This window comes from Gossypium raimondii, chromosome 8 (assembly GCF_025698545.1).
Source record: "Gossypium raimondii isolate GPD5lz chromosome 8, ASM2569854v1, whole genome shotgun sequence".
Classification (NCBI taxonomy): Eukaryota; Viridiplantae; Streptophyta; class Magnoliopsida; order Malvales; family Malvaceae; genus Gossypium; species Gossypium raimondii.
In genome coordinates this window covers 43,635,806-43,648,785 of record NC_068572.1, presented here as the reverse complement: position 1 = coordinate 43,648,785, position 12,980 = coordinate 43,635,806, and the positions used below count along the sequence as shown (strand labels likewise).

General features: G+C 32.4%; 1 protein-coding gene across 2 annotated transcripts; it reads right to left on the bottom strand.

Annotated features, from left to right (window-relative positions):
- Positions 1–6,827: 6,827 nt before the first annotated feature.
- LOC105791542 (rhodanese-like domain-containing protein 4, chloroplastic) lies at positions 6,828–10,251 on the bottom strand. Of its 2 annotated transcripts, XM_012619643.2 has the most exons (9): positions 9,437–10,237; positions 8,866–8,968; positions 8,690–8,770; positions 8,462–8,536; positions 8,288–8,362; positions 7,932–8,012; positions 7,649–7,834; positions 7,366–7,557; positions 6,828–7,204 (listed from the first exon to the last, which is right to left on the bottom strand). In XM_012619643.2, exons 1-9 carry the CDS (start codon positions 10,090–10,092, stop codon positions 7,157–7,159), a joined length of 1,497 nt encoding a protein of 498 aa, XP_012475097.1. In that variant the 5' UTR covers positions 10,093–10,237; the 3' UTR covers positions 6,828–7,156. The 2 variants fall into 2 exon arrangements, with proteins under 2 accessions (XP_012475097.1, XP_052490893.1); XM_052634933.1 differs by lacking the exon at positions 7,366–7,557 and having other exon boundaries at positions 9,437–10,251.
- Between the last annotated feature and the right edge of the window lie 2,729 nt (positions 10,252–12,980).

The following is a 12,980-nucleotide window of genomic DNA, read 5'->3' as shown; positions in this document are numbered from 1 at the left end:
GTTGGTTTAGACACCCGCTTAATGGAAAATATGCACTCTTCCTTACTTCCTTAATGGAAAATATGCACTCTTCCTTAGTTTCAAATCTCTGGCCCACGAACAACTCCTCAAGATCAGAATCTACGGCCAGCTGGTGAGCAGGTAGTATTTTAAGGTACTCCAAGAATTCGGATGCGTCCACCGCATCAGGGTTTATCGGCGACATGTGTGCTCCAAGATTATTGTGTATCACAATACGACGAATTTGGTTCCCGACTGAAGACGGGTTTAACGTTTTCATCATCATTCACGCCTTCGTCGTCAATATCATCTGGGACCTCATCCACATCAGGATCGCTATCACTATCGCCCTCGTGATTAGAAGGATCACTACTATGGTATACATCATCACCAACCACATCAGTCTCGGGTGTAGCATTAAGATCGATGTCGATCCCGCGTATAGTCAATTGACTATCAACATACGATATCAAAATCACTATACACGACTCTTGAGCTCCACGTTCTTCACCTAATAGAGTGAGATCTTCAGTTGGCTCCACACTAGCTAACTCAACAAATAACTAAATCGGTGCATTTTGGTTTATCCGAGTCCCACCATAAAGAACGACTATTGTCTCCACGTCTTCATTGTCTACAAGTTTCATTTCGGTGAATTTTATGGGATCCGTCGAAACTAAAAACTTGTAGAAAAATAAATAGTATTTTTAGTGAATATTCGGTGATTTTCGAGATCCTTCTCCCACAACGTCTATCAATTTTTGCACTAGTCCTTTCCTTCATATCATCAAACGAGATATTTCTATTAAATCTCATTGCTACTTGTTGGCAACATTCAAATATACATCCTACGGTTGTTGTCAAAATTTCTCTATCGAAATAAACGCATACGAAAAATTGATTCTCCATTTTCAATACTAGATCTATTAAAAAAATTCAAAATTCTCAAAACAATTTCGAATAGCAAAAAAGTTACTTATATAAAACTTTTAATGCAAAATTTTTCATTCAAAAGCTAACAAAATTAATAACCTAACAAAATAACTTTCAAATAACAAAATTACTAACAAAACTCTCCATTCTATTTAAAAAGAAATAAACTAAAATACCTTATCATTCTTTTTGTTTTCCTTTCTTTCTTCTCCCTATCTTTTTACTTTTGTTCTGCTAAATTTTTTTGGATTTCTCCTACTCATTTAATTTTCAAGTGAGTTTATATAGCGAAAAATAAAGCACTGGTGCCGTCTATAAGGTTGGAGTCACTAGTGGCACCTACCAGATAGGCACCACCTATCCAATACCACATTCGTACATACACACGAGTCATGTATTGTACCCAGAAAAATAATACATAATGGAGCCGCCTATGAGAAAGACACTATTAATAAAATAATATTTTAAAAAACAAAAAAATTATTATAAAAAAAAGTGGTGGTACCTATAAGAAAGACTCCACCCAAGAAATATACCATTTCTGTAATTAATTCCACTGACAACCCATTTCAGAATTGAACTTTTTTTGTATTATTTGGGTAAATTAACCTAATTTTACTTGCAATTTCGTCACTCAATTTTTAGGGCGCTTTCATTTTAGTCGCTTAAGCATTAAATCTTTAACGACAGTTGACTGTACATGGCACATCATGTTTACACTTTCATTTTGGTCACCTTAAATTTTTTTTTTTTTAAGTATTGATCAAAGCAAAAAAATATTAAAGCTTGAAGTTAAAAACCGGTAAAAACTAAAAGAATGCATTAAAAAATTGTCAAATTGTACCCTTTTTTTGTAATTGGGGTTAAGGGTGGGATTGCTTGGGATTGAAAGATTGAACCCAAGCTCTCATGCCACAACACAAATACTCTTATCACTAGGCCAAGAGATTGTTGGCTCAAATTGTACTTGTTTAGTTGTTTACCCCCTCAAAATCAATTAAATAAATTATTGAAAATTTTTATCCCTTGATAGTGTTAGCCAGTTTGTTACTATAATATTGAAATAATTAATTAATTTAATTTTTTCTAAAATTTAAATTTTTATTTTACGTTTTCAAATTAAAATCAACTCAAATAACCCACCTTTAATAATTGTCTCTGAAACTCAAAATTTTTGATTATATGATTTTGAATCTTTTGGGCTAAGCTAAAAGAAAAAAATCCTTACAATTAATTAAATTAATTAATTTTATCTTCTATGCCAAACCAAATCCGAAAATTTTTATCACTTTCTTACCTAAATGAAGAACAAGCAATTAATGTAATTAATTGTAAGAATTTGTTATTTTCTTTTAGCTTAGCATGAAAAATTCGAGATTATATTTAATAATTGTTTATGAAACTTGAATTTTTCTAAAAAAGGAAAGAAGAAATTCAAGTTCTATAGACAAAGTTGATTTAGTTAAAATAATCTAGAAACATAAAATAAAATTTTAGAATTTAGAAGGAGGTTGAATTAATTAATTAACTTAATTAATTTCAATATTATTGTAACCATAAGTTGTCAATTTGACATTATCAAGAGATATAAAATTCAACAATTTATTTAATTGATTTTGATGTTTTGAAATTTAAAATTTTAATATTGAAAATAATAAACTTAAAATTTTCAAGAATGGAATAAGCAAGTATAATTTGACAAATTTTAATGCATTATTTTAGTTTATGTTTTTTAACTTCAATTTTTTTACTTCACTGAATGCAACTTAAAAATTGCGTGACTAAAATGAAATAAACATGATATCAATACTATTAAAAATTTAATGATTAAGTGACTAAAATAAAAACGTGATAATATATCCAAAGCAATTTTATATTTAAATGATTTTATTATTATAAATAATTTGACATTTTGTGAATCAAATGAGTTTGTAGAAGGAATGTAATCATTATTTTAATAAATTTAAAGTTGCAATGATTTGTTTTGTACAAAAAGAAAGAGTGTGTCATTAGTAACACACAGTACAAAGCATTCATCCAACCAACATTGCTGAGTTCCATCCAATGTCACATACGACATTTTTTGTTATGGAAGATGTAATGATAATATTTTCTTTTCGGCCTCAACTTTGTTTTTCTTTTGTATGATGGGAACAAAATGACCAATAAGATTGAGATCCCAAAGTTCAAATCTGAGATAAACATTGCTAATTGCCGTTGTTTTTAATTCGTGGAGTGGGATGCTGCCATTTGCTTAACGTGGAAACCCAATTTTCTAATAAACGGATCTGTCATTTTCCTCACCGACTATTGTTTCCACTCTTTTCATACATACCAATGGGTCTATTAAGTATTTTATTAAAATTATATTGTATTTCTCTGTATTTATAAAATTACATCATTTATATTTTTAAAATTATTTCTAAACAAGTAAAATAGATTAAAATTAAATCATCATATATATTATGTTAGTTTAAAAAGTAAATGATAATACAGTTACTAACAAAAGTAGCAAGAAAAATAAACATTACATGCAATTTTATCTAATTATTTTAGTGTATATCAGTTTCTTTTTTCGTGTAATGTACGGATTGGTTGTACGTATTAATTATTTTATATTAAATTTATTTGAAGTTTTTATAAAAAATGTTAATACTTTCACAAACAATATGAAAGATGATTTCTAAATACTATATAAAATATTATATAATATATACTCTTTAAATACTATATATTAGTGGTCCAAGTTTCAAAATTGAAGCATTCATTATACTAATGAAAGCAATTGAATTAAGTATGAAAACTACAACCTTTTAAAATTTTTGCAATATATTAATGGAAATCCATAGCAAATAAAATCGTGACAAATGTACATATTTAAGTATGCTTAAAAGTAAATGTTATTTTGAACATATCACTTTAGTGTATATATATATATATATATATTATGATTTGTTGATTTATTCCAACTTTAATATTTAACATATGTTTTTTTATTATCGTTTGTTAATTCTTAATTAAGTTCACCATTATCTAAATTTAAATATGCATCATTAATATTATTAAGATTTCCTTCTTTCATGTACTCTTCGAAGTATATAGATTCATCTCAATTTCAACTATAATTAAAATTATAAAATATACAACATGTTAATACGATCCACTTTTTTATGCTATACTAAGGTGATGTTGTTAGTATGAGGATTTTTTTTAGCACAACAAATGTCTTCTCAGCCAAATTTCGAAGCATTGAATGTATCAAATTAAAAAGTTCGTGAGTTGTCTATGATGCTTGTGTCCGACACCATTTTCTCAAATGGGTATCATACGCCACAATATGGTGTAAGAAAACTTTTTCTATTTATATAATTAGCATTGACCTTATAATATTTAAGTTCACAATTCAAATACTTTATAGCTTTAATTATAAAAACTTACATAAACTTAATTTGGAGAAAAACTTATGCTAGCTTATATCTCTTTCGTAATACATAAATTAAGTCAAAATAATATAATATTTATAATATTTAACCTTTATAAAATATGTTTTATAAATTGTCCAAAACTTTCGAACACTTCTTATAAATAATATAATTTTTTGTCATTACATTTAAAAGTTTTTTATAAATACATTATGATAAAAAATATAATATTTTTATGGATAAGTAAATTATTTTTATAATATATAGTATAGTCACATGAATAAGTTATGCCCATAATTTTTATAAATAAATATATTATAAAAATTATAATATGTAAATTATTTTTGTAAACTTTAAAAATTTGTTTAGAATGTAAGTAATTTTTTGTTATAACTTTATAAAATACATAAATTATTTTTGTAATATAATAAATTTTTGTCATAACCATCCCAAACACTCATACATATCATGCTTCGAATATAATTTTATAACTTGTATAAAAATAATTTTCTTAAAATTTGAATTTGAGTGTAATTACTCCGATTCTCACCCTCCTCTACAAAATTAGAAAGTAAAATTGGGTGTTTCAATTACACCCAATTCGATGAGACCAACCAATTACAATAGTTACCCGAACAAGTTAACCTTATGTAATTACAAACAATTACACCCAAATTGTAACTTTCCAAACACTAGCCAAGTAAAAACCAAAATGGTTCAAATTTCTGACACTGCAACATTTTGAATACCCTAGCAAACTAGGAAAGGCCAGATGAAAATTAAAAATTCTTGGCTCTACAGATTCTCTGTATTTGGATATAAATATATAGGTCTGCTTAAACCAATCTGATACATCCCATAATTTCTTTTAACAAAATAAAATGAAAGAATCATTTGAAACCCATGGCCAAAATGAAGCAGCAACAACAATCGGTATATGGGATTGTGGCAGCCCTTTATATGATTCATATGAATTGGTATCACTCAGTCATCTAATCGAACGGCATCTGATGAAACTGCCATATCTCGGCGGTTCAAAGAGGTTGACCACCGCTACCAGATTTTCTTATCCGTCCGATCTCACCCTTCCCACCATTGCAGCAGATAGCTACACAAGCAATGCCAGAGCTAAGGGATCTTATTCTCTAATGAATAGCCTCACAGAATTTTTGGGGACCAAGTTTTGGAAGAGAAGAAGAATGTTTGGACATAAGAGGAAGAAGCCTAATAAAAAGTCCACAACATTCATCTGATATTTACAGGTAACCAAAAATTCTGGGTGAATTGTCGCTTCTGTTCATTGCTGTTTTTGATTTCCATTGTCTGTTACATCAAACATAAGGTTGCTTCCATCTCTTATCTTGGAATAACATGCTGGAACAGTTATGTGTTGAAAACAAATGGGTTTTAGATTATCTCATTGGTAACAGATAAAGTTTTGAGAGATTGGGACAGTGTAATACCAATGTGGATGTCACCCATCAACAAATCTCAATGTGGAGTGTCGTGTTGTAAGCAATTAACGTAGTAATGCATGAATCTGGTCAAAGTTAAAATCATAAGCGTTACTATGTTCATTGCCTGACATTCAAGTATGTACATCATTTATATACATCATTCGTCAACATTTCTGATTTTTTTTTTCTATGTTGGTTTTATAGTCATACTTTCTAATAATATCAGTTTTCAAAATTTAATTTTAAATACAATGAACTCGTTATTACACTCACCACTTGCAGGTATTTTCATTTCTAATTTACACCTGTTCCTTTAACGTTGAGCCTCTTGTTTGGGCCCGGCGATGAACCAAAAATGTTCACAACCAATTGTTCTACACTTTCCTTTCCCTCTTTGGTTTTTCACTATTCCAACATTGCCACTTTCTATAGGTTGCTTGAAAGCGTGTTTTCTTTCATAAGTTTTCTAAATAAAATTATTGACTAAAACGTTATTTTTTTAATAGTGTTGTCATAACGACCCGTGTAGTAATTTATATATACGATACTATTTATTTTATATGTTAATTTAACAAATAATTTAAAATTATAAAAATATTCAAGAAAATAAAAATTCAAAATTCACAAAAATTATAAAAGTTCAAAAAATAACAAGGAGTACATGTGGACTAATATGTTTAATAATTTAACATTTTAGTTAGTATTTCAGATAAAAAACACAAGTAAACTCTGATCAAATTTAACTTAAAAAAATCAAACGGAAAAAAAATATAAATGTTGAGAGCCAAAATTAGAGGTTTTCCATTATAAAGATGAAGGTAGATTGTTAAATGAGCATATGTTCATTTACATGATGAATTCATGAAGTAGTATTTTAGTAAAGTTTTACATGATTGAACTCGGAATTTACCACTATCGAGTCCAAGTTTGAGATTCGAACTTCTACTATCTACGATATTTTACTTGAATCTTCAAAAACAATGTAATTAAAGCAAATATCTTTTCACATCTGATCTACAAAAGACAATGCCTTGACACCTTCACATGCTTGCATCGTATTATTCGTTCAAATGTTGACTCAAAATGCTAAAAAGGGTTCTTTCAAAATTATGAAGTAAGATCTATAATATAACTAGTAATTACAAGAAAGCCAAATGAATTAACACAGATGATTGCAACAGACTTTTGGGAGATTCTCATTTTTCGATACAATCGTTGCATAAGCTCGAAAACCATCTAACAGGGGGGTAGATTACACAACTTACTTGATAGCTTTAAAGTTTCCCGACCAACCAATTGCTTCGCTGGCCGAAGAAACTGACACTGTGTAATGAAACCATGAAACTAGGGCTGTGATGGAGTAGGAGATGTTGGTGGCTTCAAATCTGGATACTGCAACCATAAAGATAGGAAAAAATGCCAAATGTAAGCATTTTTTTTCCTTTGTGCATGAAACTGTAGGAAGGGGAAAATTAAACAACAGGTTCTAGTACTTTATAAAATACTATAAGATGAAACAAGGAATTCATGGAGTAATAAAAGTGAGACATTACCGAAGGATATGGTGAAAGTGGTTTAGGATATCCGGAGTTTCCATCTGTTTTGGGAACTGAATTAATTAGAGAAGCGGTTTCTGCTGCTGCTTCGACTTTTGGCTCCGGTTTTGCCTCTGGAGGTGAAAGAATAGCTTTGCTAGTGGCAGGATGTGATGGAGTAGGCGATGTTGGAGGCTTCAAATCTGGATACTGCCACCATAAATAATGGAAACATAAGCATTTTTCAATTTCTAATACAAGCACATACAACAGCATATGGAGTGATAAAAAGTGACATTACAGAAGCATATGGTGAAAGCGGTCTTGAAAATCCAGTGATTCCATCTGCCTCGGGTACTGTTTCGGGAACTGAATTTGTTTGAGGGGCTTCTGCCACTGCTTTGACTTTGGGTTCAGGTTTTTCCTCCGTAGGTGCAGGAAGAGCCTTGCTAGTGGTAGTTGTTGGTAAAAGGGCTGCTCCAATTTGCTGAGTTCACAGGCAAATACAAAAAATAGAAAAATTAGTCATGCAAGATAAAAATAGCATACAAATAATAACCAAGGTCTATATCAAGGTTGGATACCTTTACATCATCGACAAGTTCCTTAGGAGCCACCTTCGTGTTTAAGAATTCATCAACTTGTTTAAGTGTTTGCTTTCGGTTCTGTTACAAATAGCAGAGTAGAAAGTCAAACCATTATGTTTTGGCCTTACGGAACTAGAGACATAAGTTAAGTGACACATTCCATATTTGTTCATAACCATATCATTTTGTATGAGCTTAAGCATTTAGAACAAACAGTCACTGGATGAGTGTACTGTTGCCTATTGGACCATGCAATGGTCATTTATCTTTGCTCATCTTGCACTTACTTTCTACACAGGGCTTAGGCTTTTAGGACATTTGATTATCCAATTTAATATAAAGTGGAGACTTACCTCTGCATACAGGAATTTCTTGCTTACAAGCTGCACAATAGCAGCTGAGCCTAAAAGTTGAAGGATCGTTTCTATCTGCAGAAGATATGGCAAACCCACAATTTGAGTTGTTTCGAGGTGTGTGTGTATATATATAATCAGAGGTACTGTACTAAAAGGACTCAAAAACCTAACCTCTGAAAAAGCCAAAAGGCCTAACCCTGCAGCTGCAGCAATCCCCACAGTAACAGAAAGGCCATCTGATCCCTCCTGCAGATTATCACAACCATTTATCATATAGAAGAAAACTAATAAGAAAGGCTGAAGAACTTTCCAACAAAATCAATTCAAGATCTAGAAAAGTCTCTCTATGACATCAAAATCTTAAAAGTGAATAAGCAATTAGGAGATGAAGATAGGTACTCCGAAGGCCTCAGCGAATGCTTCTGTCAAATTGCTAAGGTCAAGACCTTTCTTTGGTTGTATCCAGGGAAGACCACTGTTCTGCAAAATTGAAACCATTCTCAAAAGATGCAATTGCTAAATTTAGAAAAAATGGAGAAAGAAACAAAAAAAAATTGATTTAGAACAGCACATACCACCCATCCCCGTGGTCCTTCAGCACCATCTTTGACTGCATAAGCAGCTTTGAATCCATTTGCAGTGACCAACTCCGCAACCAGTTCGGAATTCCCATCAAATCTGGCTTTCAACACAAATTTAAAGCAATATTAGAAGACGAATCAAATGAAAGTTCTAATTTCATCTTTCCTACAAACAAACTGCATATAGTTACAAATAAAATATTTGTCAGCCAATGCTTACATATGTTTAAAGGACACACTTCAACGGTTAAGAACGTATAGACTATCAATTTAGAAACCTTCAACCCTTGGAACAAAATGCAGTTAATTTATGGGTTAGGATCAATTAAGATAGAGGCAATGGCCATATTCTATTGTGTAGCTTAAGGCCAATGAGCCTCCGTATAGGCATATACATTTCTACATTCTTCCTCCACAACCAACACACAAACCATTTAATCTCAGATACAGTGATACAATCATCAATAAGAGTGGATCCTTAACTAGAAACGAAGGTTTCATAGACAATGCTGGGAATTCACATATGAACAAATATATACAAGGCATAGGGTTTTCAGAAGCTTACTTGTCTATAATGAATAAGGTAGTATTTTCAGGTTCCTTGAATTTCAAAGACAGTTTTGTCAAGAACCCTGGTTTATCTTCACCATTGTAGGCAATTGACACCGGTTTCTTCCCAAATCCCTTAATGTCAGGGCTACCAACATCTCTAGACTCCTTGAGAGGCCTTATGTCCAGCAACTGAGCAGTGGCATCGTCACCTAGCTTGGCGTAAGCACTCCTTGCAGACTCAACTCCCCATGGCTTTGGATTCTTTAACAGACGAGACAAAATCAAAGGAACAGCTAAAGCAACGGTGCCACCAGCTACAACCGTGGGATGCTCAGTTACAAAACTGACAACGGTATCAAGGATCCCATTTGGGTCAAAATCAACAGACGAGGAGAATCCCGTAGTCTGCTGTAGGGCTTCCTCGTATGACAAGGCTTTAGCGAAACCATTGGGGAGAAGTGATGACAGTAGCAGTAAACCCCCATGCAAGGTTCTTGAAAAACACTGGTGCAAAGCTGGTTGGGTCTTAATAAAAGCCGGGGAGTTGGGTAGTTTGAGTGGTGAAGCAATGGGGAGCAATGGTGCTTTTCTGGTCTCGGTTCTTGTCTCAGAAAGAACCGAGAGAGGTGTCAAACTTGGAGTTGCTGCATTGAGGGTCCTCATTTGCATAATTTTTATGCAAAGAGATGGGTGTCAAATGTATGATGGAAAGGCTTGAACCATCAACAATGGAGGATTTTTGTTGGAATTGATTGGATGACAACAAGGCTCAGAGACCCTTAGCTTTGGAAGGTGCACTCTGAATGATGAAATGGTGGTGAGGTGGAACAAGATATGAGATCTCTGCCACTCATTTCATGACACGTTGGAAGTGAGATGAGAGGCTTTTTGATCATGTCTTTAGGACTGTTCCTCATCTAAACTCATTTGTGTGGCTAATAATTGTCTGCACAAATTCAATAGTGCATCTAAAGTCTAAACTTTAGTACCTTCCTTTTTATACAGCAAAAACGTTATACTTAATTACCTTTAATTTACCTTGGTGTTTTAGTTTTAAATTTTTTTATTGTAACATATGTTTTTTTGTCTTTATGATAACTACATTTGACAAAAATTTTATATATATTTAGGTACATGAAGGTAACAATATTAACTTTTTAGTTTTTAATTCGAGCTTTAAAATTGATTTTATAAAATTCTTAGCTAATAATATTAGTAATTAACTTTCATCATATCAACCCTAAACTTAAATTAATTCACATTAATTAGATTGTATTTGACAAATTAAATGAAAAATAAAATAAATTCACAATTAACACTACATTTATTCTATTAACAAAATCATAAAAATTTAAACCTAATACTATTAGCGATTAACTTTCATTAAATAAATCCTAAAATCCAAATTAGACACTAAAAAGTTAGCATTGTAACCTTTGGGTGTAAAAAATATAACTTTTGTCAAATATATATATTAAATTAGACCAAAAACAACACAGGTAACACATTAAAAAATTTTCAAATTCAAGTGCCAAATGATATATTAAACCTTAGAAAAGAGATAAAGTCCGATTTTGATAATTTTCTCTACTTAGTCTTTGAATTATTTTCGTTAATCCTCAAACTTAACAACTTTTTCAATTTTATTTATTTGACACATTTGATATTGTATCATCATATTATCACTTAAAATTATAATTTTATAAAATATTTAAATGATGATGTGATGTAATATTAGGGGCAATTTACCAAAAAAAGCTAATTTTTTTTAAATTTATCGAAATGGGCCCGGCATTTTATTATTTACCAGAATGGACCCCTTTCCCCTAAATCGCGTCCACGTCAGCGCGAAGTCAGGGGATATGTCAGCAAATCGCGTCCACGTTAGCGCGCTATGCTGATGTGGCAACAAAACGCTGCCTTGAGAACGCGATTTGTTACCACGTCAGCAAAGCGCTCTGACGTGGCTGCGCTTTGATGAAGTGGCGCGTCCCTAGGGATGCGATTTAGATCGCTCGTGAACAGTGCAACGGTAAAAAATTTGACCGTTTCCCCACCCCCAACGGTAAAAAAAAAACTTATAAATACCCCCACCCCCTTTTTTTTTCACAAACAAATCTTCTCTCAAATTTCCTCTCAATTTCCTTCCAAATTTCTCTCAAATTCATATTTAATCTCAATTAGCTCTCAATTTCCTTTTAAATTTCTCTTAAATCCCTATTTTTAAATAATTTTAAAAAAAATTGATTTTTTTAAACCGAAAAAAATTACTCTTAAATCCCTAATTTTTAAACCGAAAAATTTGTACGATTTCAGTAATGGACGGAGGATTGACTCGTCTTGATAAGCACCACATATCCGTGGAACAAATGAAGATGGTAAGTGTTAAATTTAATTTTTAAATATTATTTAAGATTTTTTTATTTATGCATTTTTAGATAATTATTAATTTATTATTTGTTATAAAAGTCTGTAGATCGGGTATTGGAATGTAATATCTGGAATATGCATGCTCCTCTATCACCGTTGGTAGAGAACTACCTGTGGGAAGCGAGTTTTTGGCACGTGGCGACGGTAGGCCGGGGATGCAAGGTGGACCCGAAACTAATCAGTGCGTTGATCGAGAGGTGGAGACCCGAGACGCACACATTCCATCTTCCATGTGGAGAGTGCACTATCACTTTGGAAGACGTCAGCCTGCAATTGGGATTACCAGTGGACGGGTACCCAGTCATGGGGTCTGCCCAATCTAGCGATTGGCCAGCGGTGTGCTACGAACTTCTGGGCGCTATTCCGGAGAAAATGAACGGAGGTAAGATCGGGATGAGCTGGTTGCAAGACACATTCCCGGATCCAGATGAAGATTCAACTGAAATAGAAAGAATCCGATATGTTCGGACATACATTCTTCAGTTAATTGGAGGTTATCTGATGTCGGACTTGTCACGGAGCCGCGTACATCTAAGATGGCTGCTGAAACACGTTGATTTTAGAGCAACCGGTGAATTGAGTTGGGGGTATGCCGTCTTGGCCACATTATATCGGGAGATGTGCGGGGCGACGCGACCGAGGAGAGCAAAAATCGAAGGTTGCCTGTCACTACTGCAGTCATGGACACGGTTTCGTTTTCTATTTCTACGTACTCGAGTGGACCACCCATATACATTCCCACTCATAACGAGGTAAATTTTATATTAGATTTTACAATTATTATGTAGATATTTAAAAATAAAAGTACGCTAAAAGTTTATTTAATTAGGTGGAACCATCCGGCAAGTCATGCTCGATTACCTACCGAACTTGAAGATATACGACTTCTATTAGACCAACAGTCGGAAGCACATGTAAGTATTAAATAAAGTTGATATTTCCATCATTCACTAGTTGATTGGTAATTAGTAATTAGTAATTAGTATTATATATATAACTAATATTTCTATACTGTTCATATAGTTTCAATGGACACCATATAAGGATCCGATAATTCGGGTAGTAATTTCGAATGAGTTCTTACAAAATCAAAATGCTTGGTACATGAAAGTCGCGTTGATCAGCTA